The sequence below is a fragment of the Homarus americanus genome, unplaced genomic scaffold (genome assembly GCF_018991925.1).
Source record: "Homarus americanus isolate GMGI-L3 unplaced genomic scaffold, GMGI_Hamer_2.0 scaffold13944, whole genome shotgun sequence".
Taxonomy (NCBI): domain Eukaryota; kingdom Metazoa; phylum Arthropoda; class Malacostraca; order Decapoda; family Nephropidae; genus Homarus; species Homarus americanus.
The window spans coordinates 168423-194016 of NW_024757136.1; the positions used below are offsets into that span (position 1 = coordinate 168423).

At 52.4% G+C, this 25594-nt stretch overlaps 2 protein-coding genes across 2 annotated transcripts; both read right to left on the reverse strand.

Moving 5' to 3' along the window:
- Positions 1 to 8713: 8713 nt before the first annotated feature.
- Positions 8714 to 9094, reverse strand: LOC121857381 (branchpoint-bridging protein-like). The gene has a single exon (XM_042353400.1). The coding sequence runs from the start codon at positions 9092 to 9094 to the stop codon at positions 8714 to 8716; it is 381 nt and encodes a 126-aa protein (XP_042209334.1).
- Positions 9095 to 14522: 5428 nt separating this feature from the next.
- On the reverse strand, positions 14523 to 15125 carry LOC121857382 (anther-specific proline-rich protein APG-like). The gene has a single exon (XM_042353401.1). It carries the CDS (start codon positions 15123 to 15125, stop codon positions 14523 to 14525), a length of 603 nt encoding a protein of 200 aa, XP_042209335.1.
- Positions 15126 to 25594: the final 10469 nt, after the last annotated feature.

Below are 25594 nucleotides of genomic sequence, written 5' to 3' on the forward strand. Positions count from 1 at the left end.
TGAAAATGATGATGAAGATGATGATGATTATGATGATGATGATGATGATGATGAGATGATGATGAAAATGATGATGAAAATGATGATGAAGATGATGAGATGATGATGATGATGATGATGAATGATGATGATGAAAATGATTATGAAATGATGATGAAGATGATGATGATGAAGATGATGATGATGATCGTAAACACATAAGATTAACTCAACTCACCCGAAGAACGAAAGATGGGGAGGAGGGAGAGAAGAAGGGAAGGGGGAGGAGGGAGAAGAGAGAGAAGGAGGGAGAGAAGGAGGGAGGTAATCCAACCCTCTCACTTACCCTTTGATCGACCGACAACCTTACCTGACCAGAGCGGAAACGGGGTGGGGGTGGAGGGGGTGGGGAGGTGGGGGCATCTCTCCTTCTCCAACCCTTTCCCTCCCTTGTCATCCAACACCACCAACATTATGTTGGGGTGGTGGGGTGATAGAATGGGGAAAATGGAAGATAGGGCTGCGTAAGTTAGTTGTTCTATTAAATGACTAATGGGTATTTAATGGGTGTCTAGAGGTAAAGTAATGGGTTTAAATAGCCTATTCCATCCATCAACTCAATCAAACTCATTAAGAGGTTCGCTAATGGGTGAAGGATTCCCCTTCCAAGGATGATTAATAGGCGTCGTGGCTGTTCAAACCACTAATGTGGGGGTAATGGGGAATAAAATGGGGGTAATGGGGTAATGGGGGTATGGGGGGAAATAATCAGAATGGAATAAAATGGTAATGGGGAATGAAGTAAATGGGGTAAATGGGGGCAACGGGGGTAATGTAGGAGGAGGAAGGAGAAGAGGCATGAATGGTAAATAATGGTGTTCTGATTGGACGCCCTGACCTCAATGAATGGACTGGTGAGACGTAGGCAATTGGGTGAGTTTGTAAGAAATTTTGGACGGACTACTGTGTGGGGAGGGAGGGGTGGGGGAGGAGGGGGTGAGGGAGGGAGGGGTGAGGGAGGCAGGGGGTGGGGGAGGGAGGGGGGGTGGGGAGAGAGGGGTGGGGAGGGAGGGGTGGGGGGGGGGAGAGGGGTAAGGGAGGGAGGTGGGGGAGGAGGGGGAGGAGGGGAAAGGGAGGGAGGGGGGGTGGGGAGGGAGGGGTGGGGGGAGGGAGGAGGTGGAGGGAGGGAGGTGGGGGGAGGGAGAGGGGATGAAGGAAGGAGGAGGGGAGTGGAGGGTGAAGGAAGGAGGAGGGAGGGAAGAAGGAAGGAGGAGGAGAGAGGATGAAGGAAGGAGGAGGAGGGTGAAGGAAGGAGGGAAGGGATGAAGGAAAGGGAGGAGTGAAGGAAGGAAGGAGGAGGGAGGAGGCAAAGTTAATAGTACTGACTAGTTGTGACGGTGAGTAAAGTTGACTGGAAATGATCAGCGAATCATAGGTAGTCAGGTAATGATTGGAGCATTAGAGAGACGAGGATTGGACCCCCTCCAGCACTAAATGGCTGTGTTAGGTCGCGGTAAATTGCCGTTACAGTTTACTAATCGCTGTATACCTCCACTGTTCAGGTACACATTGTAAACTATATACCAAACAAAACCTAACCTAATGCTAACGTAACCTAACCAAAACCTAATCAAATCCTCCTCCCAGGTGTGGCAGAGTGGGTTAGTGCCTCCACAGGTGAACTTAATGACACACCGTTCGAGACGACAAGAGCCACAAAAGGAGTTTAATTGATAATAGTTTTAATTAAAGCCAAGAATTACCTCCTGGGGTAATTAGAGTGACGGAGGACCGGCCTGACGTGTGACGGATACCGAAGTGAGATTTTCCTTTGTAGTATTGCGTCTTTTGCGTCATTAGCGTTGATTGTGAGTGTGTTTGTGGTATTGCGTCTTTTGCGTCATTAGCGTTGGTGAGTGCATCTGTGTTATTGCGTCTTTTGCGTTATTGGCGTTGGCTCTGAGTACATGTGTAGTATTACGTCTTTTGCGTCACTAGCGTTGATTGTGAGTTTGTTTGTGGTATTGCGTCTTTACGTTACTGAGCTGAAGAAGTTTCCGTTATTGCTAACTCCACCTGAAGAATGACCACCCTAGCGCTACCTAGGGGGATTTCTTCAAGGATTCATGCTCATTATCCGAATAGAAATCACGAGTCTGGAGAGTGAGGAGACATATTGAGTCCCTCCTCCACCAGCAACCGCTTCCTCCTCCTCCACCAACCGCCCTCCACCAGCAACTGCCCCTTCCTCCACCACCAACTGCCCTCCTCCTCCACCAGCAACCTCCCTCCACCACCAACTGCCCTCCTCCTCCACCAACTGCCTCCTCCACCAGCAACCGCCTCCTCCACCAACCTCCCTCCTCCACCAGCAACTGCCTCCACCAGCAACCTCCACCAGCAACTGCCCTCCACCAACTCCCTCCTCCTCCACCAGCAACTGCCCTTCCCTCCTCCTCCACCAACTGCCCTCCCTCCTCCCTTCCTCCACCACCAACTGCCTCAAGGTTTGAAACGAAACTGGACAGGAGGGCCGAGCCTAGCAGGACTCTCCATCAACACACATTCCTACATACAGAACGCCCCTACCACTATTGACAAGGAGCCCACAGCCCAAATATGCAAAGGAAAGGAGGCATTTAAGCATAAAATTGGATCACAGCGTGCTTGGCGGGGCTGGCTACCGTGCACGCACTCCGTTCCTCACCAAGATATCTTCATTGTCGCTGCATCACACACACCTCCTCACCTCCCATGGATTCTTTCTCTCTCTATCTCTTACTTTTTTGGGGGAGGCGATTTCTTTTTCCAATTTTCTTAATTTAACCTTAGTACGTGTTATTCATGGACGATTCAATACCAGGTTGGGGCTGTGGCTGCGTGAAAAGGCGATATTCTCCGAGACGCGAACACAAGAGGGGGAGGTAACGAGACATCTTCGTGCGGGTAAAGAGGGAGCGAGTTAGTCTTCCGTAAGGGCGACCCGACGCACGAATTACATTTTATCCTCGCAGTTATCGAAGTGATCCGCGGGCCATAATGATCTTATTAACTACCAGACAACGCTATGAACGACCCCTCCCCTCCCCTCCCATTCCCTCCCCCCCTCCTATCTCCTCCACCCCGCATTGACCACATTCATTAACCACCATCACCACCACCAAGGATTCTCCCCTACATCATTAACCATACTGATGATTAGCTAAATTAACATTGACCAAATGCTGTTTAATTTAGAGTAATTAACTCCTTCATTATTCTACCACGTCGCTAATTACAACTACCACACACGAGGGCCACACACACACGAGAGGCCACACACATGCACACGAGGGCCACACACACGAGAGGGCCCACACACATGCACACGAGGCCACACACACACCAGAGGACACACACATGGAGACACACATGCACACGAGGGCACACACACACATGCACACAGGCCACACACATCCACACACACACAGGGGCCACACACACACACAGGGAAGACACACACACACAGAGGGCCACACACACACAGAGGGCCACACACACACACACACACGAGGGCCACACACACAAGAGGATCACTCACACAAGGAGACCACACACACACAAGAGGCCACACACACACAGCCACACAAGCCACACACAAGCCAAAGAGGACACACACACAAGGGCCACACACACGAGGAGGCCACACACACAAGGGATCACTCACACAGAGGGCCACACACACACACACAGAGAGGGCCACACACACACAAGAGGCCACACACACACAAGAGGCCACGCACACACACAAAGAGACCACACACACAAGAGGGCCACACACACAAGAGGACCACACACACACAAGAGGCCACACACACACAGAGGGCCACACACACACAGGGAGGGCCACACACGAGCCACACACACACACAGGGCCACACACACAAGGGGGCCACACACACAAGAGGGCCACACACACACAGAGGGCCACACACACAAGAGACCACGCACACACAAGGGCCACACACACACAAGAGGCCACCACACACACACAAGAGGGCCACACACACACAGGAAGACCCACACACAAGAGACCCCACACACACACAAGAGACCACACACACAAGAGGCCCACACACACAAGAAGGCCACACACACACAGAGAGGGCCACACACACACAGAGGAGACACACACACACAAGAGGCCACACACACACAAGAGCACACACACACACAAGAGGGCCACACACAAGAGGGCCACGCACACAAGAGACACACACACACAAGAGGGCCACACACACAAGAGACCCACACACACACAAGAGGGCCACACGCACACAGAGGGCCACCACACAAGAGACACACACACAAGAGGGCCACACACACAGAGGGCCACACACACAAAGAGGGCCACACACACACAGAAGGGCCACACACACACAAGAGGGGCATCATCACTATCAAGAGACTTGTATATTGTCATTAGAAAAGGAGGAGGAGGAGGAGGAGGAGGAGGAGGAGGAGGAGGAGGAGGAGGAGGAGGAGTGGGACCAGCTAGGAAGAGGGAGGAGGAGGAGGAGGAGGTGAGACCAGCTAGAAGGAGGAGGAGGAAGAAGGGGAGGAGGAGGAGGTGGGACCAGCTAGGAGGAGGAGGAGGAGGAGGAGGAGGTGGGACCAGCTAGAAGGAGGAGGAGGAGGAGGAAGGATGGACATTAGGAATTCAATGTTTGAGGAGTCTTAACAAGTAGGAAGACCTTCAGGACATCCCAAATCCCCAAGATACATCCCAAGGACACCCCAGCCCCCAAGGACCCAGAAGGACACTCCCAATTCCCCAAGGACACCCAAGACGCCTCCCTAAAAACTCCCCCAAAATCCTGCGGAAATGTCCATGTCAGGGGGAGGTGTGGACACCCCGGTCACCCATATCCATTGTTGCGGTGGGCGGTGGGGAAGGAGCGGTCCTGAATGTAGATACGGTGCGGTTACAGGCGGCGGTCGTGGAGTGGAGAGAGATAGAGTGTGGGTGGTGGTGGGTGGCAAAAGGTGAAATAGTATGAAGGTGTGGAGGAGTTGGCACAAGAAGGGCAGGAGATGGGTGGGTGGGTGGGTGGGGGTGGTGGGTGTGAGTGGGGTGGGTGGGTTAGTGGGTGATTGGTGTGAAAGGTTTCTGTAGTGGAGGAGGTACTTTGTAGAGTTGGGGGTGGGTTGGGGAGTGTGGGCAGGGGGCTATGGGTGGGTTGGGAGAGTGTGGGCAGGGGGGTATGGGTGGGTTGGGGAGTGTGGGCAGAGGTATGGGTGGGTTGGGAGGTGTGGGCAGGAGGTATGGGTGGGTTGGGAGAGTGTGGGCAGGGGGGTATGGGTGGGTTGAGGGGGCAGGGGGGGTGGGGGGGAGTGTGGGCAGGAGGTATGGGTGGGTTGGGGAGTGTGGGCAGGGGGTATGGGTGGGTTGGGGAGGGTGGGGGGGGCAGGGTATGGGTGGGTTGGGGAAGTATGGGGGGGCAGGGCAGGTAGACGATCGGTATATATGGCGATCAATGAGTCTGTTAGTTCATTAGCCGCTATACAGGTGAGGGGAGGGTGGAGGAGGGGGCAGGGGGGGGGGGGCAGGGAGGGGGCTGAGGTGGAAGGGGGGGGGGGGAGGTGTGATGTGGGCCGTGGGAAGAGGAGAAAGGGTGATGGTTATTTACAATGACACTTTAGTATATTAATGGATAACACTATAATCATCACTACTACTACTACTACTACTACTACTACTACTACTACTACCACAACTAGAACGATTAGCTGCATTCAGTACATAGAGAGAGAGAGAGGGAGAGAGATAATTGGAATTCACACATCACGTAATCTTGGCCAATTTAGGGAATAGGATCGACACCTATTTACGCTGGGGGGAACTGGACCTAATAGCAGATAAATTAATTAGTTAACGTCGTAACAGGGAAGAGTGTGGGAGTAAAGAGACAACAACAGAGCCTGATATAGGAATGAAAAATAGGGAAATTGTGTTAGAAAGGGAAAATGTGGGGGAAATAAAGTCCAGAGTCGAAAATATGGTGGGGAAAAATAAGCTCCTGTGGTGGGGGAGAAATATATAGACGGATGAGTGACTATGACTGGGTGTGGGGAGGAATATAGGGAAGAAATGACCATGGTGGGGGGTAAGACGGGGAAGGTGAAGGGGAAGAATGTGGGGGGGTTATAAATGGACCAGTGGGGGAAAAAATCACAGCGGGTGACCACAACCTCTCCTGCCGAGTCCACAAACATTATCGCCAAGAGTCGCCACCCGCCACTCCCCCCCCCACCCCACCTCTGATTGGCCAAATTCTTCTGACGTAGGACCTTGTTATTGTTCGCTGATTGGTTCTGCCCGGTAAAGAAGAACGCATACGGAGACTCTTTTTGGTGTCAAGCTAAATGACAAAAATAAGATAAAAAAAGTATTTCTATGCCATTTTCGACTCGTTTTACAAATAAATAGATCCAAAATAATAGAATAATATCTCTCCACCACTTTAGGCGCAGTTTTACTCATAAACAACACAAATAATAATATAAAATGGCTCTTTTTATGCCATATTGTAAGCATTTCCAGCATATACGAACGACCTATTGAAGAGACATTCCTGTAGGGCAGAGTGGGTCAGATGGGTCAGAAGACAACACACACACACACACACACACACACACACACAAATATTCTAAGAGATGGAAAGATCAAAGGTCTCGTTTCTTAGAGAATTTATCCACGGTGGATTTCACGGTTAAAACTGTCTGCACTACTGCACACACAAACACACCCTATCTTACCCACACATACACACACACACACACACACACACAGACACACCACCACACACACACACACACACACCACCACACCCCACACACACACACACACACACACCACCCCACATCCTCCCACACACACACACACACACACACACACACACCACCCACATCCTCCTACGCACGCACACGCACACACACACACACACACAGTGTTCATTATCTAATAATTGAACATTTCAAGTTAAGGTTAGGTTACAGGTGCTAAGTTAGGTTAGGTTAGGTTAGGTTAGGTTAGGTTAGGTTAGGTTAGAGGTAGGCTAAGTTAGATTACCTTAATTCAACATCCATTTTGCCAGGTTTCAGGTAGAAGTGTATATCTGAGCCTCAAAACATCCGTCACCAGGTAAGACGCGGGTGATGTTCGCGTCTATCCACCGTGAGATGGTTGGTTCCCTGGAAGTGATGTTTCTGTGGCTCTCACGGGGACACGGCGGGAGGCATGATGAAAGTGGCGATAAGACAGAGAAAAGACAAGAAAGCTAGACAGAGACAGAGAGTGAGAGATAGAGATTGTGACCAAGATTAGCGTCATCTACATATGAATCTCGAGTGGTTTTTGGTTTACTAGGAAAAGAAAGTCATTAATATGTTAAAAAGAATACAGGGTAGGTAGCAGGTCAACCCCCTGAGGCACACCGGGGTTAATGGGAGAATAGTCTGGGTAGGTTTTGTTTTGTTTTCAGGGACACGGATGCTGGAGGTGAGGGTATGAGGCCTATAGATGCTGGAGGTGAGGAGATGAGGCCTATAGATGCTGGAGGTGAGGAGATGAGGCCTATAGATGCTGGAGGTGAGGAGATGAGGCCTATAGATGCTGGAGGTGAGGGTAAGGGCCTAGATGCTGGGTGAGGTATGAGGCCTATAGATGCTGGAGGTGAGGAGATGAGGCCTATAGATGCTGGAGGTGAGATGAAGGCCTATGATGCTGGAGGTGGTGTGAGGCCTATAGATGCTGGAGGTGAGATGAGGCCTATAGATGCTGGAGGTGAGGAGTGAGGCCTATAGATGCTGGAGGTGAGATAAGGCCTATAGATGCTGGAGGTGAGGGTATGAGGCCTATAGATGCTGGAGGTGGAGTAAGGCCTATAGATGCTGGAGGTGAGGAGATGAGGCCTATAGATGCTGGAGGTGAGATGAGGCCTATAGATGCTGGAGGTGAGGTATGGGGCCTATAGATGCTGGAGGTGAGGTATGAGGCCTAGATGCTGGAGGTGAGGTATGGGCCTATAGATGCTGGAGGTGAGGAGATGAGGCCTATAATGCTGGAGGTGAGGAGATGAGGCCTATAGATGCTGGGTGAGGAGATGAGGCCTATAGATGCTGGAGGTGAGGGTATGAGGCCTATAGATGCTGGAGGTGAGGGGTATGGGCCTATAGATGCTGGAGGTGAGGGTATGAGGCCTATAGATGCTGGAGGTGAGGGGATGAGGCCTATAGATGCTGGAGGTGAGGGTATGAGGCCTATAGATGCTGGGTGGGGTATGAGGCCTATAGATGCTGGAGGTGAGGAGATGAGGCCTATGGATGCTGGAGGTGAGGAGTGAGGCCTATAGATGCTGGAGGTGAGGGTATGAGGCCTATAGATGCTGGAGGTGAGGGTATGAGGCCTATAGATGCTGGGTGAGGGTATGAGGCCTATAGATGGGTGAGGGATGAGGCCTATAGATGCTGGAGGTGAGGAGATGAGGCCTATAGATGCTGGAGGTGAGGAGATGAGGCCTATAGATGCTGGAGGTGAGATGAGGCCTATAGATGCTGGAGGTGAGGAGATGAGGCCTATAGATGCTGGGTGAGGAGATGAGGCCTATAGATGCTGGAGGTGAGGAGATGAGGCCTATAGATGCTGGAGGTGAGGAGATGAGGCCTATAGATGCTGGAGGTGAGGGGATGAGGCCTATAGATGCTGGAGGTGAGGGATGGGGCCTATAGATGCTGGAGGTGGTGTGAGGCCTATAGATGCTGGAGGTGAGGGTATGAGGCCTATAGATGCTGGAGGTGAGGGTATGAGGCCTATAGATGCTGGAGGTGAGGAGATGAGGCCTATAGATGCTGGAGGTGAGGGTATGAGGCCTATAGATGCTGGAGGTGAGGGTATGAGGCCTATAGATGCTGGAGGTGAGGAGATGAGGCCTATAGATGCTGGAGGTGAGGAGATGGGGCCTATAGATGCTGGAGGTGAGGAGATGAGGCCTATAGATGCTGGAGGTGAGGGTATGAGGCCTATAGATGCTGGAGGTGAGGAGATGAGGCCTGGATGCAGGAGGTGACGAGTCATAGCCAAGAGCATAGGCAGGAAGTAACATTAATTCAGGTAACGTGTGACTGATGGAACATGACGTCACGGCCTGTGTTACGTGACGCAGGTATAACGGGACTAAACATAATGATTTTCTTTTTTAATATTGAAACGGAAAATACTTATCCACTCCCCAACACACCCTAACACACCCCATCACTCCCTAACACACCCCAACACACCTCATCACACTCCACAACCCAACACATCCCATCACTATCCCCAACACACCCCAGCACTCCCCCAACACACCCTAACACCATCACTCCCGAACACACCCCATACCCACTCACTCCCAGACACACCTCATCACACACCATCTCTCCACACACCCCCAGCCCACACACTCATCACCCCATCACACCCCCAACACCCCCCAGCACTCCCTAACACACCCCAAAACTCCCCATCACACACCCCAACACCCCATCACTCCCGAACACACCTCATCACACCCCATCACTCTCCCCAACACACCCCAGCACTTAACACCCCACATCACACCCCCATCACACTCCCCAACACACCCTAGGTCCCTAAACTCAGGCGACAACAACGCCCTCCTCCCCACCCATGTTACCTTTACCTGCTAATTATCACAGCATAGTTAAGGAGGTAAAAATGCCTTAATATATATCTCTTGGGTTACCTTTTTTTTTCAACAAATTACTTACTGAGAAGAATACTAAACCCAACTTGATAGGAGGAAGATAGGTGGGCCAAGGACAGGAGTGGGCCAGAGGGTGGGTAGGGTCCAGAAAGGTGGGCCATAGATGGGCCAGAGGAAGGCAGAGAGGGCGGGGTGAGGGGCCTGGATGAGCCATAGAGGAGGATGGGCCAAAGGGTAGTGTGGGCCAGAGGTGGGCCAGAAGAAGAGGTGGGCCAGAGAGGAGGTGGGCCAAAGGGGTGGTGCAGTGGTGGGTGGGTCAAGTGGATGAACCAGAGGGTGGGCCAGAAGGAGGATGGGCCAAGGGTGGTGCAGTGGTGGGTGGGTCAAGGGTGGATGAACCAGAGGGTGGGCCAGAGAGGAGGATGGGCCAAGGGGTGGTGCAGTGGTGGGTGGGTCAAGGGTGGATGAACCAGAGGGAGGGTAGGCCAAAGAGTAGGGTGGGCCAGAAGACTGGGCCAGAGAGGAGGGTGGGCCAGAGAGGAAGGTGGGCCAGAGAGGAGGTGGGCCAGAGAGGAGGGTGGGCCAGAGGGTAAGGGTGGGCCTCGGGGCAGCTTGGGGTGGGTCAGATTAGGCACCTTTTAGTCCTCTGTCCTGGCTACCTGGGTCCTCCTTGGCCCTCACCTGCTGGGCTCTCTACCTGTACCAGGGGAGGACCCACCTCGCTGAGTGTTGGTGAATGTTGGAGGACCTCGCTGTAGTGTGGTGGTGTTGGAGGACTCGCTGTAGTGTTGGTGGTGTTGGAGGACCTCCTGTAGTGTTGGTGAGTGTTGGAGGACCTCGCTGTAGTGTTGGTGAGTGTTGGAGGACCTCGCTGTAGTGTTGGTGAGTGTTGGAGGATCACTGTAGTGTTGGTGAGTGTTGGAGGACCTCGCTGTAGTGTTGGTGAGTGTTGGAGGACCTGTAGTGTGGTGGTGGAGGCCTCGCTGTAGTGTTGGTGAGTGTTGGAGGATGTCACTGTAGTGTTGGTGAGTGTTGGAGGACCTCGCTGTAGTGTTGAGTGAGTGTTGGAGGACCTCGCTGTAGTGTTGGTGAGTGTTGGAGGACCTCGCTGTAGTGTTGGTGAGTGTTGGAGGACCTCGCTGTAGTGTTGGTGAGTGTTGGAGGACCTCACTGTAGTGTTGGTGAGTGTTGGAGGACCTCGCTGTAGTGTTGGTGAGTGTTGGAGGACCTCGCTGTAGTGTTGGTGAGTGTTGGAGGACCTCGCTGTAGTGTTGGTGAGTGTTGGAGGACCTCCGTAGTGTTGGAGGACCTCGCTGTAGTGTTGGTGAGTGTTGGAGGACCTCGCTGTAGTGTTGGTGAGTGTTGGAGGACCTCGCTGTAGTGTTGGTGAGTGTTGGAGGACCGCGCTGTAGTGTTGGTGAGTGTTGGGACCTCGCTGTAGTGTTGGTGAGTGTTGGAGGACCTCGCTGTAGTGTTGGTGAGTGTTGGAGGACCTCGCTGTAGTGTTGGTGAGTGTTGGAGGACCTCGCTGTAGTGTTGGTGAGTGTTGGAGGACCTCGCTGTAGTGTTGGTGAGTGTTGGAGGACCTCGCTTAGTGTTGGTGAGTGTTGGAGGACCTCGCTGTAGTGTTGGAGGTGGGGGCCTCCTGTAGTGGGTGAGTGTGAGACCTCGCTGTAGTGTTGGTGGTGGAGGCCTCCTGTAGTGTTGGTGAGTGTTGGAGGGCCTCGCTGTAGTGTTGGAGAACCTCGCTGCAGTGTTGGTAGTGGAGGTTGAGGAGTCTGTAGTGTTGGTGAGTTGGAGGACCCTGCTAGTGTTGGTGAGCGTTGGAGGATGTCACTGTAGTGTTGGTGGGTGTTGGAGGATGTCGCTGTACTGTTGGTGAGTGTCGGAGGATGTCGCTGTAGTGTTGGTGAGTGTCAGAGGATGTCACTGTAGTGTTGGTGAGTGTTGGAGGATGTCACTGCAGTGTTGGTGAGTGTCAGAGGATGTCACTGTAGTGTTGGTGGGTGTTGAAGGACGTGACTGTAGGTGTTGTTGTGTTGGAGGATGTCACTGTACTGTTGGTGAGTGTTGGAGGATGTCACTGCAGTGTTGATGAGTGTATGAGGATGTCACTACTGTTGGTGAGTGTTGGTGGATGTCTCTAGTGTTGGTGAGTGTTGGGGATGTCACTACTGTTGGTGAGTGTTGGAGGATGTCACTGTAGTGTTGGTGAGTGTTGGAGGATGTCACTGTAGTGTTGGTGAGTGTTGGAGGATGTCACTGTAGTGTTGGATACCTGAGTGCTGAGTGTTGGTGGATGTCACTGTACTGTTGGTGAGTGTTGGTGGATGTCACTGTACTGTTGGTGAGTGTTGGTGGATGTCACTGTACTGTTGGTGAGTGTTGGTGGATGTCACTGTAGTGTTGGTGAGTGTTGGTGGATGTCACTGTAGTGTTGGTGAGTGTTGGTGGATGTCACTGTACTGTTGGTGAGTGTTGGTGGATGTCACTGTACTGTTGGTGAGTGTTGGTGGATGTCACTGTACTGTTGGTGAGTGTTGGTGGATGTCACTGTACTGTTGGTGAGTGTCAAGAGGATTCAATGACGCACGGACGAACATAAGAAAACATGGACAATATGCACCCAACACACGCTATATCCACGCAAACTCACACACACACCCAACACACACAAAAAACACTTCACCCAACACAGGTATGAAACAGGAGCAGGTAGGGGGGAGGAGGAGGGGGTACGATTCACAGCGTTCACCACCACCACCACCACCACCACCTCCACCACCACCACCACCACCACCTCCCACCATCACCACCACCACCACCACCACCACCTGCAGCAGAATCATCAGGCGGCGGCAGGTAATTACCGTGGCGCGGGGCGTAAGAAGGGGGCAGGATGTCTCCGGCGCGGGTGACTTGTGGGTGACCGCGGAGACGTGGCCAGACTCCCTCATCCCCCACACACCGTCGCCCTGTGTCCACCGTTCAGGGCTTGTTGTTGCCTGAAGGGATCGAAGGAGGAGGAGGAGGAGCCGCTCTCTTAAGTCCAACGTCACGCAATTAAATGTTTAGGTTAAGATCGTAAAATTTGTTGCCCCGGCTCAACAGGTGTGTGGCTCAACAGGTGTGTGGCTCAACAGGTGTGTGGCGAGGCTCATACTTGTTGTTGTTATTATTGTTATTATTATTATTAGGAAACGATGCATAACAATATAAATATAAACATGTACACACACACACACACACACACACACACACACACACACACACACACACACACACACACACACAGGCCACAGAAGCGGTCATGTTCACTGGCCTGATGAACAATACCAACTGCCCGGGTTCAGGAGTGCTCAAGAGAGTGTGGTCGACCCCCACATTATCACGGCAACCAACTTTAAATATGATAAATAAAAAAAAAATAAACTATATATTTCTTTATGTTTATTTCTAGATCGTCATTGGTTAGTTCGTTTCCGGTGTTGGGGTGGGGTGGGGTGGGGTGGGGTGGGGTGGGTGGGGTGGGTTGGGGGTGGGGTGGGGTGGGGGTGGGGTGGGGCGGTGGGTGAAGGTGGGTGGGTGGGATAGAGTTGCTGGAGTATGTTACTAAAATTATGTAGTGTGGGACTAAGGGTCTCCACAGGTCTAAATCCGGGCTGGGAGTCGTGTGTGTGTGTGTGTGTGTGTGTGTTGACCCCTGCCCTCACCTCCCTTTAGCTTCACCTCTTTACCTCACCTCCCCTCCCCTCCCTTTACCCCCCCTTTCCTACCTTGGGATAACTAATTAAAACGAAGATGTTGCTAGTCCTGTTAGTTAGGTGGGGGAGAGAACCTCTCAATCCTCCCTACCCACCTCCCTACCCATCCATTCTACCCCATCCATCCACCCATTCCACCCTTCACACCCATCCACTCACACACACACATCCCATCCCTTGTACAAATAATTATTACACAGACAGACACGCAGACAGACAGACAGACAGACAGACAGACATTACACCAACTCAGTAATGTATTTTTTTTTAATTCCCTTCAACAATATTCATTTTAAAAGAATTATTTATTAATATTTTTTTGTGTGTCTCAATTTTTAATTCGTTTTGGTTCATTTACTTTCGTTCACATTGTTCGTCTTTGTTTCATTCCTCATTTATTATTTGAGTTATCTGATTATTATCTTCTTCTTCTTCTTCTTCTTCTTCTTCTTCTTTATCTTGTATGAATTTTTCCTATTAATTCTTGGCATTTTTAATCTATTCTTATAATTATCGTTTTGTTTCTCTTATTCCTCTTATTATTATTTTGTTTGTTATTATTGTCTTATTTCTCTTATTATCGCTTCTCTTATTCTCTTCTTTCTTCTACTTTATCTCATTCTCTCTAGTCTTCTTTCGTTTTATTTGCTAATGGACGAATTTTTTGTGGTACATGATAATAGTGTTTCAGAATTTATCGTCAAAATTACCGTTACTGAAAATTTATCGCCGGAACTACTGCTAGAACCTGAGAAATTATCGGCAGAATTATAGCTACTGAAAATTTATCGCCGGAACTACTGCTAAAACCTAGGAAATTATCGGCAGAATTATTGTTATTGAGAATTTATCGGCAGAATTATCGCTACTGAGAATTTATCGCCGGAACTACTGCTAGAACCTGAGAATTTATTGCTGAAATTATCGTTCCTACCTCAGCATTTATCGCCAGTGACCAGAATTTATCGCCGTGTGGCCTGCGGGAGGTGGCCAACCCCTGGTCACCCATCATCATGAGGCCAGGGAGGAGGATCTAGGGCCACTGAGTTATGATGACCCTGTCCATGGTCGTGGGGGGCATGGGTCTTGTGGGGGCATGGGTCTCGTGGGGGAATGGCGTGGGGGCCATGGGTCTCGTGGGCATGGGTCTCGTGGGGGGGGCATGGGCCTGTGGGGGAATGGGTCTGAGGGGGCATGGGTCTCGTGAGGGCATAGATTTCAAAGGCTGGCTCTGGGGGCATATCTGTGGGGCATGGGTTGTGGGGAACGGGTCTCGAGGGGGGCATGGGTCTCGTGAGAGCATAGGTTTCTGGAGGCGCATGGGCTGTGGGGGCATGAGTTTCTGGGGCACATGAGCTCTGTGGGGGCATGGGTTTGCCAGGGTTTCGTGGGGGCATGGGTCCTGGGTGGCATGGGTCTCTGGGGGCATGAGGTGAGGGCAAATTTTGGGGGCGCATGAGCTTGTGGGGGCATGGGTTTCGTGGGGCCATGGGTGTGGGGGGCATGGGTCCGGGGGCATGGGTCTGTGGGGCATGGGGGGGGGCATGGGTTTGGGGGCATGGGTCTCAGAGGGGGCATGGGCCTCGTGGAGGGCATGAGTCTCGTGGGGCATGGGTCCTGTGGGGTCATGGGTCATGGGCGAGTTAGTTTGCTTCTTGCTTATCGTTTCCTAAGTCTATAAAGTTAAAACCCTAAGAGTGGTGGTGGTGGTGGTGGTGTGGTGGTGGTGGTGGTGGTGGTGGTGGTGGTGGTGGTGGTGGTGGTGGTGGTGGTGGTGGTGGTGGTGGTGGTGGTGGCGGTGGTGGTGGTGGTGGTGGTGGTGGTGGTGGTGGTGGTGTGGTGGTGTGGTGGTGGTGGTGTGCGGTGGTGGCGGTGGTGGTGGTGTGGTGGTGGTGGTGGTGGTGGTGGTGGTGGTGGTGGTGGTGGTGGTGGTGGTGGTGGTGGTGGTGGTGGCGGTGGTGGTGGTGGTGTGGTGGTGGTGGTGGTGGTGGTGGTGGTGGTGGTGGCGGTGGTGGTGGTGGTGGTGGTGGTGGTGGTGGTGGTGGTGGCGGCGGCGGTGGTGGTGGTGGTGGTGGTAGCGGTGGTGGTGGTGGTGGTGTGGGACACAAACACATACACAAAACATAAATGCACACACACACACACACACACACACACACACAGGAGCCGGTCAGTGCACGCCCACCAACGCTACTGTGCAACAACACACAACCCACCTCCCTCCTCCTCCCTCCCAACCCACACCACCACACCCCCTCCCTCCTCCCTCCTCCCTCCTCCCTCCCAACCCACACACACACCCCCTCCTCCATCCCTCCCTCCCCCCAGTGTTCGACCTGCCCACGACCCCGGCTTTGTTGGGGGCCAAAGTCGTGGTGTTCGTGGCTGGGCGGGCTGAGGGCGCCTCGTGTGTGGAAGCTCTCCCAACACCTGCTATTATGACCACTGACGGAGGAAGAGAAACAGCAGCCGGTGTCGAGGCTTCCTCCCGTGAGCATATCTGATTGTAAGTGTGGATCGCCGCGACTTACGACGCACTTGTTTATTGTTTATTGATCGAGAGGGGAGGGGGGTAGGAGAGGGTTGGGAGGGGGTAAGAGGAGGGGATACAGGGGAGGGGTAAGAGGAGGGGGTGGTAGGGAGGGGAGATAGTATGATCATTATGATTCACTTAAAGCGGTAGCAAGTTTTGATCATTTTTACTCCTCCTCCCCCTCCCTCCCCCCTGAGAGTAATGTGTTGAGGGATGGTGGGGGGTGAAGGATGAGGAGGAGGGAAGGGTAAAGAGGAAGGATGAGTGTAAGGAGTGAGGGAGGGGTGAGGGTGAGGTATAGTGGAGGTGTGAGGAAAGAAGCAGGAAGGAGAGGAATGAGGGGGGTGGGGGGTGGTGATGGTGGAGAGGCCCCCATGACACACCTCAAGTACGACCATCCTAACGTCCAACCACCCGACCATCCGACCGTCTGACCGTCCGACCAGCCTGGTGATGTGATGTATTTGGAGAGAGAGTCGTTACCTTCACCATTAACCACCATCAACACCATCCATCACCACCACCACCTATCACTACCACCACCACCCTCACCACTACTCACCATCACCCTACCCCACCACCACCACCCACCACCACCACCACCACCACCACCCTACCACCACCATCAAAAATATTAATAAAATTGCTATCATCGCGATTATTTTTTCTTTATTTACCAACAAATATTTTACTTAGTGGGCAGGTAAAGGTGAAAGATACCATGTGTGTGTGTGTGTGTGTGTGTGTGTGTGTGTGTGTGTGTGTGTGTGTGTGTGTGTGTGTGTGTGTGTGTGTGTGTGTGTGTCTGTCTGTCTGTCTGTATGTGTGTGTGTGTGTATAATTACCACGGCCACGATCACGTACGTATCTTAAAGAAATCCCCCCCATTAATATTCGCCACTGCCCCTCCTTCTCCCGCTACTAAAATACACAATAATTGACCTCACAAACTTACCAAAGAGAAGACGGACCCAGCGTGTTGTGTACATTGGAAATCATTTATTGCTAATTATATATATTTACCATCAAATTTATTCCAATTATCGAAGTATTTTTTGATTGTAAATATTCCGACCCCAAGTTTTATATTACGTATACAAGAGAGTGTGTGTGTGTGTGTGTGTGTGTGTGTGTGTGTGTGTGTGTGTGTGTGTTTGTCTGTGTGTGTGTGTGTGTGTGTGTGTGTCAGGATTATATGTTGGTTAATAGTGGTTGGTGGTGGTGGTGATGGTGGTGTGGTGGGTGTGGTTGGTGATGGTGGGTGTTGTTGGTGTGGTGGTGTGTGGTTGGGTGGTGGTGGTGATGGTTGGTGTGTGGGTGGTGGTGATGGTGTGGTGGTGGGTGGTGGTGATGGTGGTGTGGTTGGTGGTGGTGGTGATGGTTGTGTGTGGTGTGGTGGTGATGGTTGGTGTGGTGGTGATGGTTGGTGTGGTGGTGGTGATGGTGGTGTGGTGGTGATGGTGGTGTGGTGGTAGTGATGGTGGTGTGGTGGTGGTGATGGTGGTGGTGGTGGTGATGGTTGGTGTGGTGGTGGTGATGGTGGTGGTTGTGTGGTGGTGGTGGTATGTGGTTGGATGGCTGTGCAGTGACGTGGCTCAACAGCTGAACAGAGAGAGACACACACACACACACACACACACACACACACACACACACACACACACACACACACACACACACACAAACACAACTTTAAGGCAGTCAACTCAAGGTCAATTTCTACACTAAGCAAAGACTAATTAAATCCATCCTCAATACTCAAACAAAAATAAATAAATAAAATAAATAACTAAAAATATCCCATCATTATTGTTTTTTTTCTTCTCCCGATGACCAAATTTATCGGACGTATGAATGTTAGGTGTCACATCATTCAGGGTAGTTAAAACACGCAGATTATTACCCACTGATTTACGTCTCACTACAGCTGTATACATATTATATACTTGAGAGAAATATCTATATATATATATTTGTCAGAATATTTCGTAATGTAAAACTCGTGTTAATGTATAGAGTTTGTGTGTGTGTGTGAACGTAATTTTCTATGTATTAGTGAACGCATTTAGATAGACTCTTATCAACAAAAAACAACTTCATTTTCCCTCCTGAATATTTCAACATTAACTGCATTGATTAATTGTACTATATAATTATCGTGTTTTTGTTCATCTCCCTCGTCCAACAGTCAAAAGTTATCGATTGCTTACGATAATGTTTATGTCCGTGTTTACGTCTGTGTTTACGTCCGTGTTTACGTCCGTGTTTACGTCTGTGTTTACGTCTGTGTTTACGTCTGTGTTTACGTCTGTGTTTACGTCTGTGTTTACGTCTGTGTTTACGTCCGTGTTTACGTCTGTGTTTACGTCTGTGTTTACGTCCGTGTTTACGTCCGTGTTTACGTCTGTGTTTACGTCTGTGTTTACGTCCGTGTTTACGTCCGTGTTTACGTCCGTGTTTACGTCTGTGTTTACGTCTGTGTTTACGTCTGTGTTTACGTCCGTGTTTATGTGAGGGGAAGGGGGTGGAGGGGAGTGTTTTGGTTTGTGAATTATTAGCGTAAACAAATGTAAAAAAGAGAGAGAAAAATGGGAAGAAAAAGAGAAAATATAGAGAAGAAAAGGGAAGTAAAAGGAGAAAAAATAAAACAATAAACGAAAAAAGAAAGAAAATATATAAAAAAGGAGAAAAAGAATGAAAAAAAGTTAAAGGAGAAAAGAAGTAAAAGAGAAATGAAGAGAAAAAAGAAATGGAAGTAAAAAAAATAAAAAAGAGAACTAAAGGAAAAGAGAAAAGTATAAAAAAAAGAGGAGAATTTGGTAGCATCTGTGCGGCCGTTCTTTTCCCATGGAGGTTGTATGACCGAAATTATTATGGGTTAGGTTAAGTTTAATTACACACACACACACACACACACACACACACACACACACACACACACACACACATACATACACACACAAACACCTGACCCTATATCCTCTCCTGTTAAGTAAGGTCACTGCCGAGGTCACAAATTAGAGGTATGTGTGTGTGTGTGTGTGTGTGTGTGTGTGTGCGCGTGTGCGTGTGTGTGTATATACTGACCCCTCATCGTGTACAACACTTTAGGAACAAGTGTGTACATCTAATAAACTCATGACGTCATTTGTTGTTGGGAAAAGTCACTTGTGTCGTCATCGTCATCGTCACTATCAACAATGAGAGAAGGAGGAGGAGGAGGAGGAGGAGGAAGAGGACGCAGAGGAAGAGGAGGAGGAAGAGGCGGAGGAGCACCAGGCAGCGGCGCTATAGTCTCATTAACCATCATTTATATTCATCGCTATAACCCGGCCATTATGTGATAGCGTCCTCCTCCCGCCCTCTCCCCGCGACCACGACTTAGGCCCCGCTCCTGTCATCCCGCTGGTGACACAAGGGCTCAAGGCTCCTCCCTCCTCTCTAACCCACCTTCCGAAACGACAAAAAACACGTCCGTCCTCCCGTGTGTTTTGATTTCCGACAGGTAGAAGAGACGGGGGACGAGCCTCCACCGGGGAGTTGAGAGCACGAGTTCGCATCCCACAAACACAATAGAATCACAATTAGCCAAGACCGACCTTTTCATCAAGGTATTTAGCGTTAGAGTTGTGTTAAATAGACGTCATCTTAAGTGAGGAGAGCGAGTTAGGACTCACTTAAGCGGTGTAAAGTAGCGGCACTTGTAGGGATATATGGGAGTTAGAACTCACTTAAGCTCATGTACCAGTAGCACTTGAGGGAGTGTGGTGGAGGGCCTCGACACCCCGTACCCTGGTAGCTGACGGTGTAAGATTAAGGAGACGCTGTTAAGCCACGTGCCAGGACCCGGGCCATGGCCACCGTACCCAAGGGCGGGCTAGTGGCCACCGTACCCAGGGGCGGGATAGTGGCCACCGTACCCATGGGCGGGATAGTGGCCACCGTACCCAGGGGCTGCCTGTACAGCTTTAATACGTACCGACAGGAAGACTAAGTGCGGCCAAACCTGCACGGCCTTGGATGAGTAGCCCAGGCAGCGTTCGGACTGACACAACTATGAAGTACAGTACACCCAAGGGCACACGTACACAAGTCAGTACACCCAAGGACACACGTACACAGGTCAGTACACCCAAGGACACACGTACACAGGTCAGTACACCCCAGAACACACGTACACAGGTCAGTACACCCTAGGACACACGTACACAGGTCACACCCGAGGACACACGTACACAGGTCAGTACACCAGGGCACACGTACACAGGTCGTACACCCAGAACACACGTAACAGGTCAGTACACCTAGACACACGTACACAGGTCAGTACACCCGAGGACACACGTACAGGTCAGTACACCCAAGGACACACGTACACAGGTCAGTACACCCCAGAACACACGCACAGGTCAGTACACCCTAGACACACGTACACAGGTCAGTACACCCGGGGACACACGTACACAGGTCAGTACACCCAAGCACACGTACACAGGTCACACCCCAGGACACGTACACAGGTCAGTACACCCCAGGACACACGTACACAGGTAAGTACACCCCAGACACACGTACACAGGTCAGTACACCCCAAGACACACGTACACAGGTCAGTACACCCCAGACACACGTACAGGTCAGTACACCCAGGACACACGTACACAGGTAAGTACACCCCAGGACACACGTACACAGGTCAGTACACCCCAGAACACACGTACACAGGTCAGTACACCCAAGGGCGACACGTACACAGGTAAGTACACCCCAGGACACACGTACACAGGTCAGTACACCCCAGGACACACGTACACAGTCAGCACACCCCAAGACACACGTACACAGGTCAGTACACCCAAGACAGTCATAAGACACACGTACACAGGTCAGTACACCCCAAGACACACGTACACAGGTCAGTACACCCCAGACACACGTACACAGGTCAGTACACCCCAGGACACACGTACACAGGTCAGTACACCCCAGAACACACGTACACAGGTCAGTACACCCAGGGCACGTACACAGGTCAGTACACCCCAGGACACACGTACACAGGTCAGCACACCCCAAGACACACGTACACAGGTCAGTACACCCCAGACACACGTACACAGGTCAGTACACCCAAGGACACACGTACACAGTCAGTACACCCCAGGACACACGTACACAGGTCAGTACACCCAAGGACACACGTACACAGGTCAGTACACCCCAAGACACACGTACACAGGTCAGTACACCCCAGGACACAAGTACACAGATCAGTACACCCCAGGACACACGTACACAGGTCAGTACCCAAGGACACACGTACAGGTCAGTACACCCCCAGGACACACGTACACAGGTCAGTACACCCCAGGACACACGTACACAGGTCAGCACCTAGGACACACGTACCAAGTACACAGGTCAGTACACCCCAGAGACACACGTACACAGGTCAGTACACCACAGGACACACGTACACAGGTGTACACCCAGGACACACGTACACAGGTCAGCACACCCAGGACACACGTACACAGGTCAGCACCCAGGACACACGTACACAGGTCAGCACACCCAGGACACACGTACAGAGTCAGCACACCCCAGGACACACGTACACAGGTCAGCACACCCTAGGACCACACGCACAGGTCCAGTACACCCCAGGACACACGTACACAGGTCAGTACACCCCAGGACACACGTACACAGGTCAGTACACCCCAGGACACACGTACACAGGTCAGTACACCCAAGACACACGTACACAGGTCAGTACACCCCAGGACACACGTACACAGGTCATACCCCCAGGACACACGTACACAGGTCAGTACACCCCAGGACACAAGTACACAGGTCAGTACACCCCCAGGACACACACACAGGTCAGTACCCCGGACACGTACCAGGTCAGTACACCCCAGGACACACGTACACAGGTCAGTACACCCCAAGACACACGTACACAGGTCAGTACCCCACAGACACACGTACACAGGTCAGCACCCCAGGACACGCGTACACAGGTCAGTACACCCAAGGACACAAGTACAGGTCAGTACACCCCAAGAACACACATACAGGTCAGTACACCCTAGGACACACGTACACAGGTCAGTACACCGAGGACACGTACACAGGTCAGTACACCCAAGGACACACGTACACAGGTCCAGTACACCCCAGAACACACGTACACAGGTCAGTACACCCTGGACACACGTACACAGGTCAGTACCCGAGGACACACGTACACAGGTCAGCACACCCAGGACACACATACACAGGTCAGTACACCCCAGAACACGTACAGGTCAGTACCCTAGGACACGTACACAGGTCAACCCCAGGGACACGTACACAGGTCAGTACACCCAAGGACACACGTACACAGGTCCAGTACACCCAGGACACACGCACACAGGTCAGTACACCCCAGGACACACGTACACAGGTCAGTACCCCAGGACACACGTACACAGGTCAGTACACCCCAGGACACACGTACAGGTCAGTACACCCCAAGACACACGTACACAGGTCAGTACACCCCAGGACACACGTACACAGGTCAGTACACCCCAGGACACACGTACACAGGTCAGTACACCCCAGGACACAAGTACACAGGTCAGTACACCCCGGACACACGTACACAGGTCAGTACACCCCCGGACACACGTACACAGGTCAGTACACCCCAGGACACACGTACACAGGTCCAGTACACCCCAAGACACACGTACACAGGTCAGTACACCCAGGACACACGTACACAGGTCAGTACACCCCAGGACACACGTACACAGGTCAGTACACCCAAGACACACGTACACAGGTCAGTACACCCCCGGACACACACGTACACAGGTCAGTACACCCAGGACACACGTACACAGGTCAGTACACACCCCCAGGACACACGTACACAGGTCAGTACACCCCAAGACACACGTACACAGGTCAGCACACCCCAGGACACGCGTACCAGGTCAGTACACCCCAGGACACGTACACAGGTCAGTACACCCCAGGACACACGCACACAGTCAGCACACCCCAGGACACACGTACACCAGGTCAGCACACCCCAGGACACACGTACACAGGTCAGCACACCCCAGGACACACAACAGGTCAGCACCCAGGACACACGTACACAGGTCGTACACCCAGAACACACGTACAGGTCAGCACACCCCAGGACACACGCACAGGTCAGTACACCCCAGGACACACGTACACAGGTCAGTACACCCCAGGACACACGTACACAGGTCAGTACACCCCAGAACACACGTACACAGGTCAGTACACCCCAGGACACACGTACACAGGTCAGTACACCCAGACACACGCACACAGGTCAGCACACCCCAGGACACACGTACCAGGTCAGCACCCCAGAACACACGTACACAGGTCAGTACACCCAGGACACGTACACAGTTCAGTACACCCCAGGACACACATACAGGTCAGTACACCCCAAGACACACGTACACAGGTCAGCACACCCCAGGACACGTACACAGGTCAGCACACCCAGGACACACGTACACAGGTCAGCACACCCTAGGACACACGTACACAGGTCAGTACACCCCAGGACATGCACAGGTCAGTACCCCAGGACACACGTACACAGGTCAGTACACCCCAGGACACAAGTACACAGGTCAGTACACCCCCGGACACACGTACACAGGTCAGTACACCCTAGGACACACGTACACAGGGTCACCCCAGGACACACGTGCACAGGTCAGTACACCCCAAGACACACGTACCAGGTCAGCACACCCCAGGACACGCGTACACAGGTCAGTACACCCCAGGACACACGTACACAGGTCAGTACACCCCCAGGACACACATACACACAGTCAGCACACCCCAGGACACGTACACAGGTCAGTACACCCCAGGACACACGTACACTGGTCAGTACACCCCAGGACACACATACACACAGTCAGCACACCCCAGGACAGAGGCAGCGTCGGGTCCCATATGACCTGGGGAACTGGGAACCTCCACCAATCAGCGGCCAGGATGCACTAATTTGTTATTATCAGCCAATCATAGCCCAGGACGCATCTTAGATTTATGGGCGTTGAATCATGACCCAAAAATAACTTGCGATAGTCGACTACTTCTGCTGTACCCAGGCTGACGACAACAACAACAACAACAACAACAACAACAACGACAACGACAACAACAACAACAACAACAACAACAACAACGAACACTACAACTACAGCAACAACAACAACAACAACAACAACAACTACAACAACAACAACAACAACAACCAGTATAACCCATCCCACGGTCTGAACCAAGGTACGTCAGGTGATCCATCATGCTCCTTCACACTCATCCACCACCATCTCTCACACTCTCTCTCCTGGGATGTGTCGTGGTGTGTTGGAGGGTGTAGGGTAATGTGGGTGTGTGTAGATGGCGTGTGTAAGGGTGTAGTGGTATACAGGTATCTGTGTGAGTGTGCGGGAGGTGTAGGGGGCGTGCAGGAGGGTGTAGGGGCGTGCGGGAGGGTGTAGGGGGGTGCGGGGAAGGTGTAGGGGAGTGCGAGAAGGTGTAGGGGCGTGCAGGAGGGTGTGGGGGCGTGCAGGAGGGTGTGGGGCGTGCGGGAGGGTGTGAGGGCGTGCAGGAGGGTGTGGGGGCGTGCGGGAAGGTGTAGGGGGAGTGCAGGAAGGTGTAGGGGGCGTGCAGGAGGTGTAGGGGCGTGGGAGGGTGTGGGGGCGTGCAGGAGGGTGTAGGGGCGTGCAGGAAGGTGTAGGGGAGTGCAGGAAGTGTAGGAGTGCTGGGAAGGTGTAGGGGGAGTGCGAGAAGGTGTAGGGGGCGTGCGAGGTGTGGGGGCGTGCAGGAGGGGTGTGGGGCGTGCAGGAGGGGTGTGGGGGCGTGCAGGGAAAGTGTAGGGGCGTGCAGGGAGGGTGTGGGGGGGTGCAGGGAAGGTGTAGGGGGCGTGCAGGGAAGGTGTAGGGAGCGGGAAGGTGTGGGGCGTGCGGAGGGTGTAGAGGGAGTGCAGAGGGTGTGGGGAGTGCAGGAGGGTGGGGGCGTGCAGGGAAGGTGTGGGGAGTGCGAGAAGGTGTAGGGGGCGTGCGAGAAGGTGTAGGGGCGTGCAGGAAGTGTAGGGGCGTGCAGGGGGTGTAGGGCGTGCAGGAAAGTGTAGGCGTGCGGGAGGGTGTAGGGGGAGTGCAGGGAAGGTGTAGGGGCGTGCAGGAAGGTGTAAGGGGCGTGCAGGGAAGGTGTGGGCGTGCAGGAAGGTGTAGGGGCGTGCAGGGAGGGTGTAGAGGAGTGCAGGGAAGGTGTAGGGGCGTGTGGGGGAAGGTGTAAGGGGCGTGCAGGAAGGTGTAGGGGCGTGCGGGAAGGTGTAGAAGCGTGCGGGAGGGTGTGGGGGGCGTGTAGGGGCAGGTGCGGGAAGGAATGTCATTGTGGTCAACGCTGGGGTGAGCGTCAGTAGGAGGGAGGGAGGGAGAGGAGAGAAGGGGAGGGAAGGGGAGGGCAGGGGAGGAGGGAGGGGGAGGGGAGGAAGAGGAGGG

Bases quoted from the DNA above. Each gene is read 5' to 3' on its own strand.
- LOC121857381 (XM_042353400.1), bottom strand. From the start codon at position 9,094: ATGACTCGTCACCTCCTGCATCCAGGCCTCATCTCCTCACCTCCAGCA.
- LOC121857382 (XM_042353401.1), bottom strand. From the start codon at position 15,125: ATGACCCATGACCCCACAGGACCCATGCCCCACGAGACTCATGCCCTC.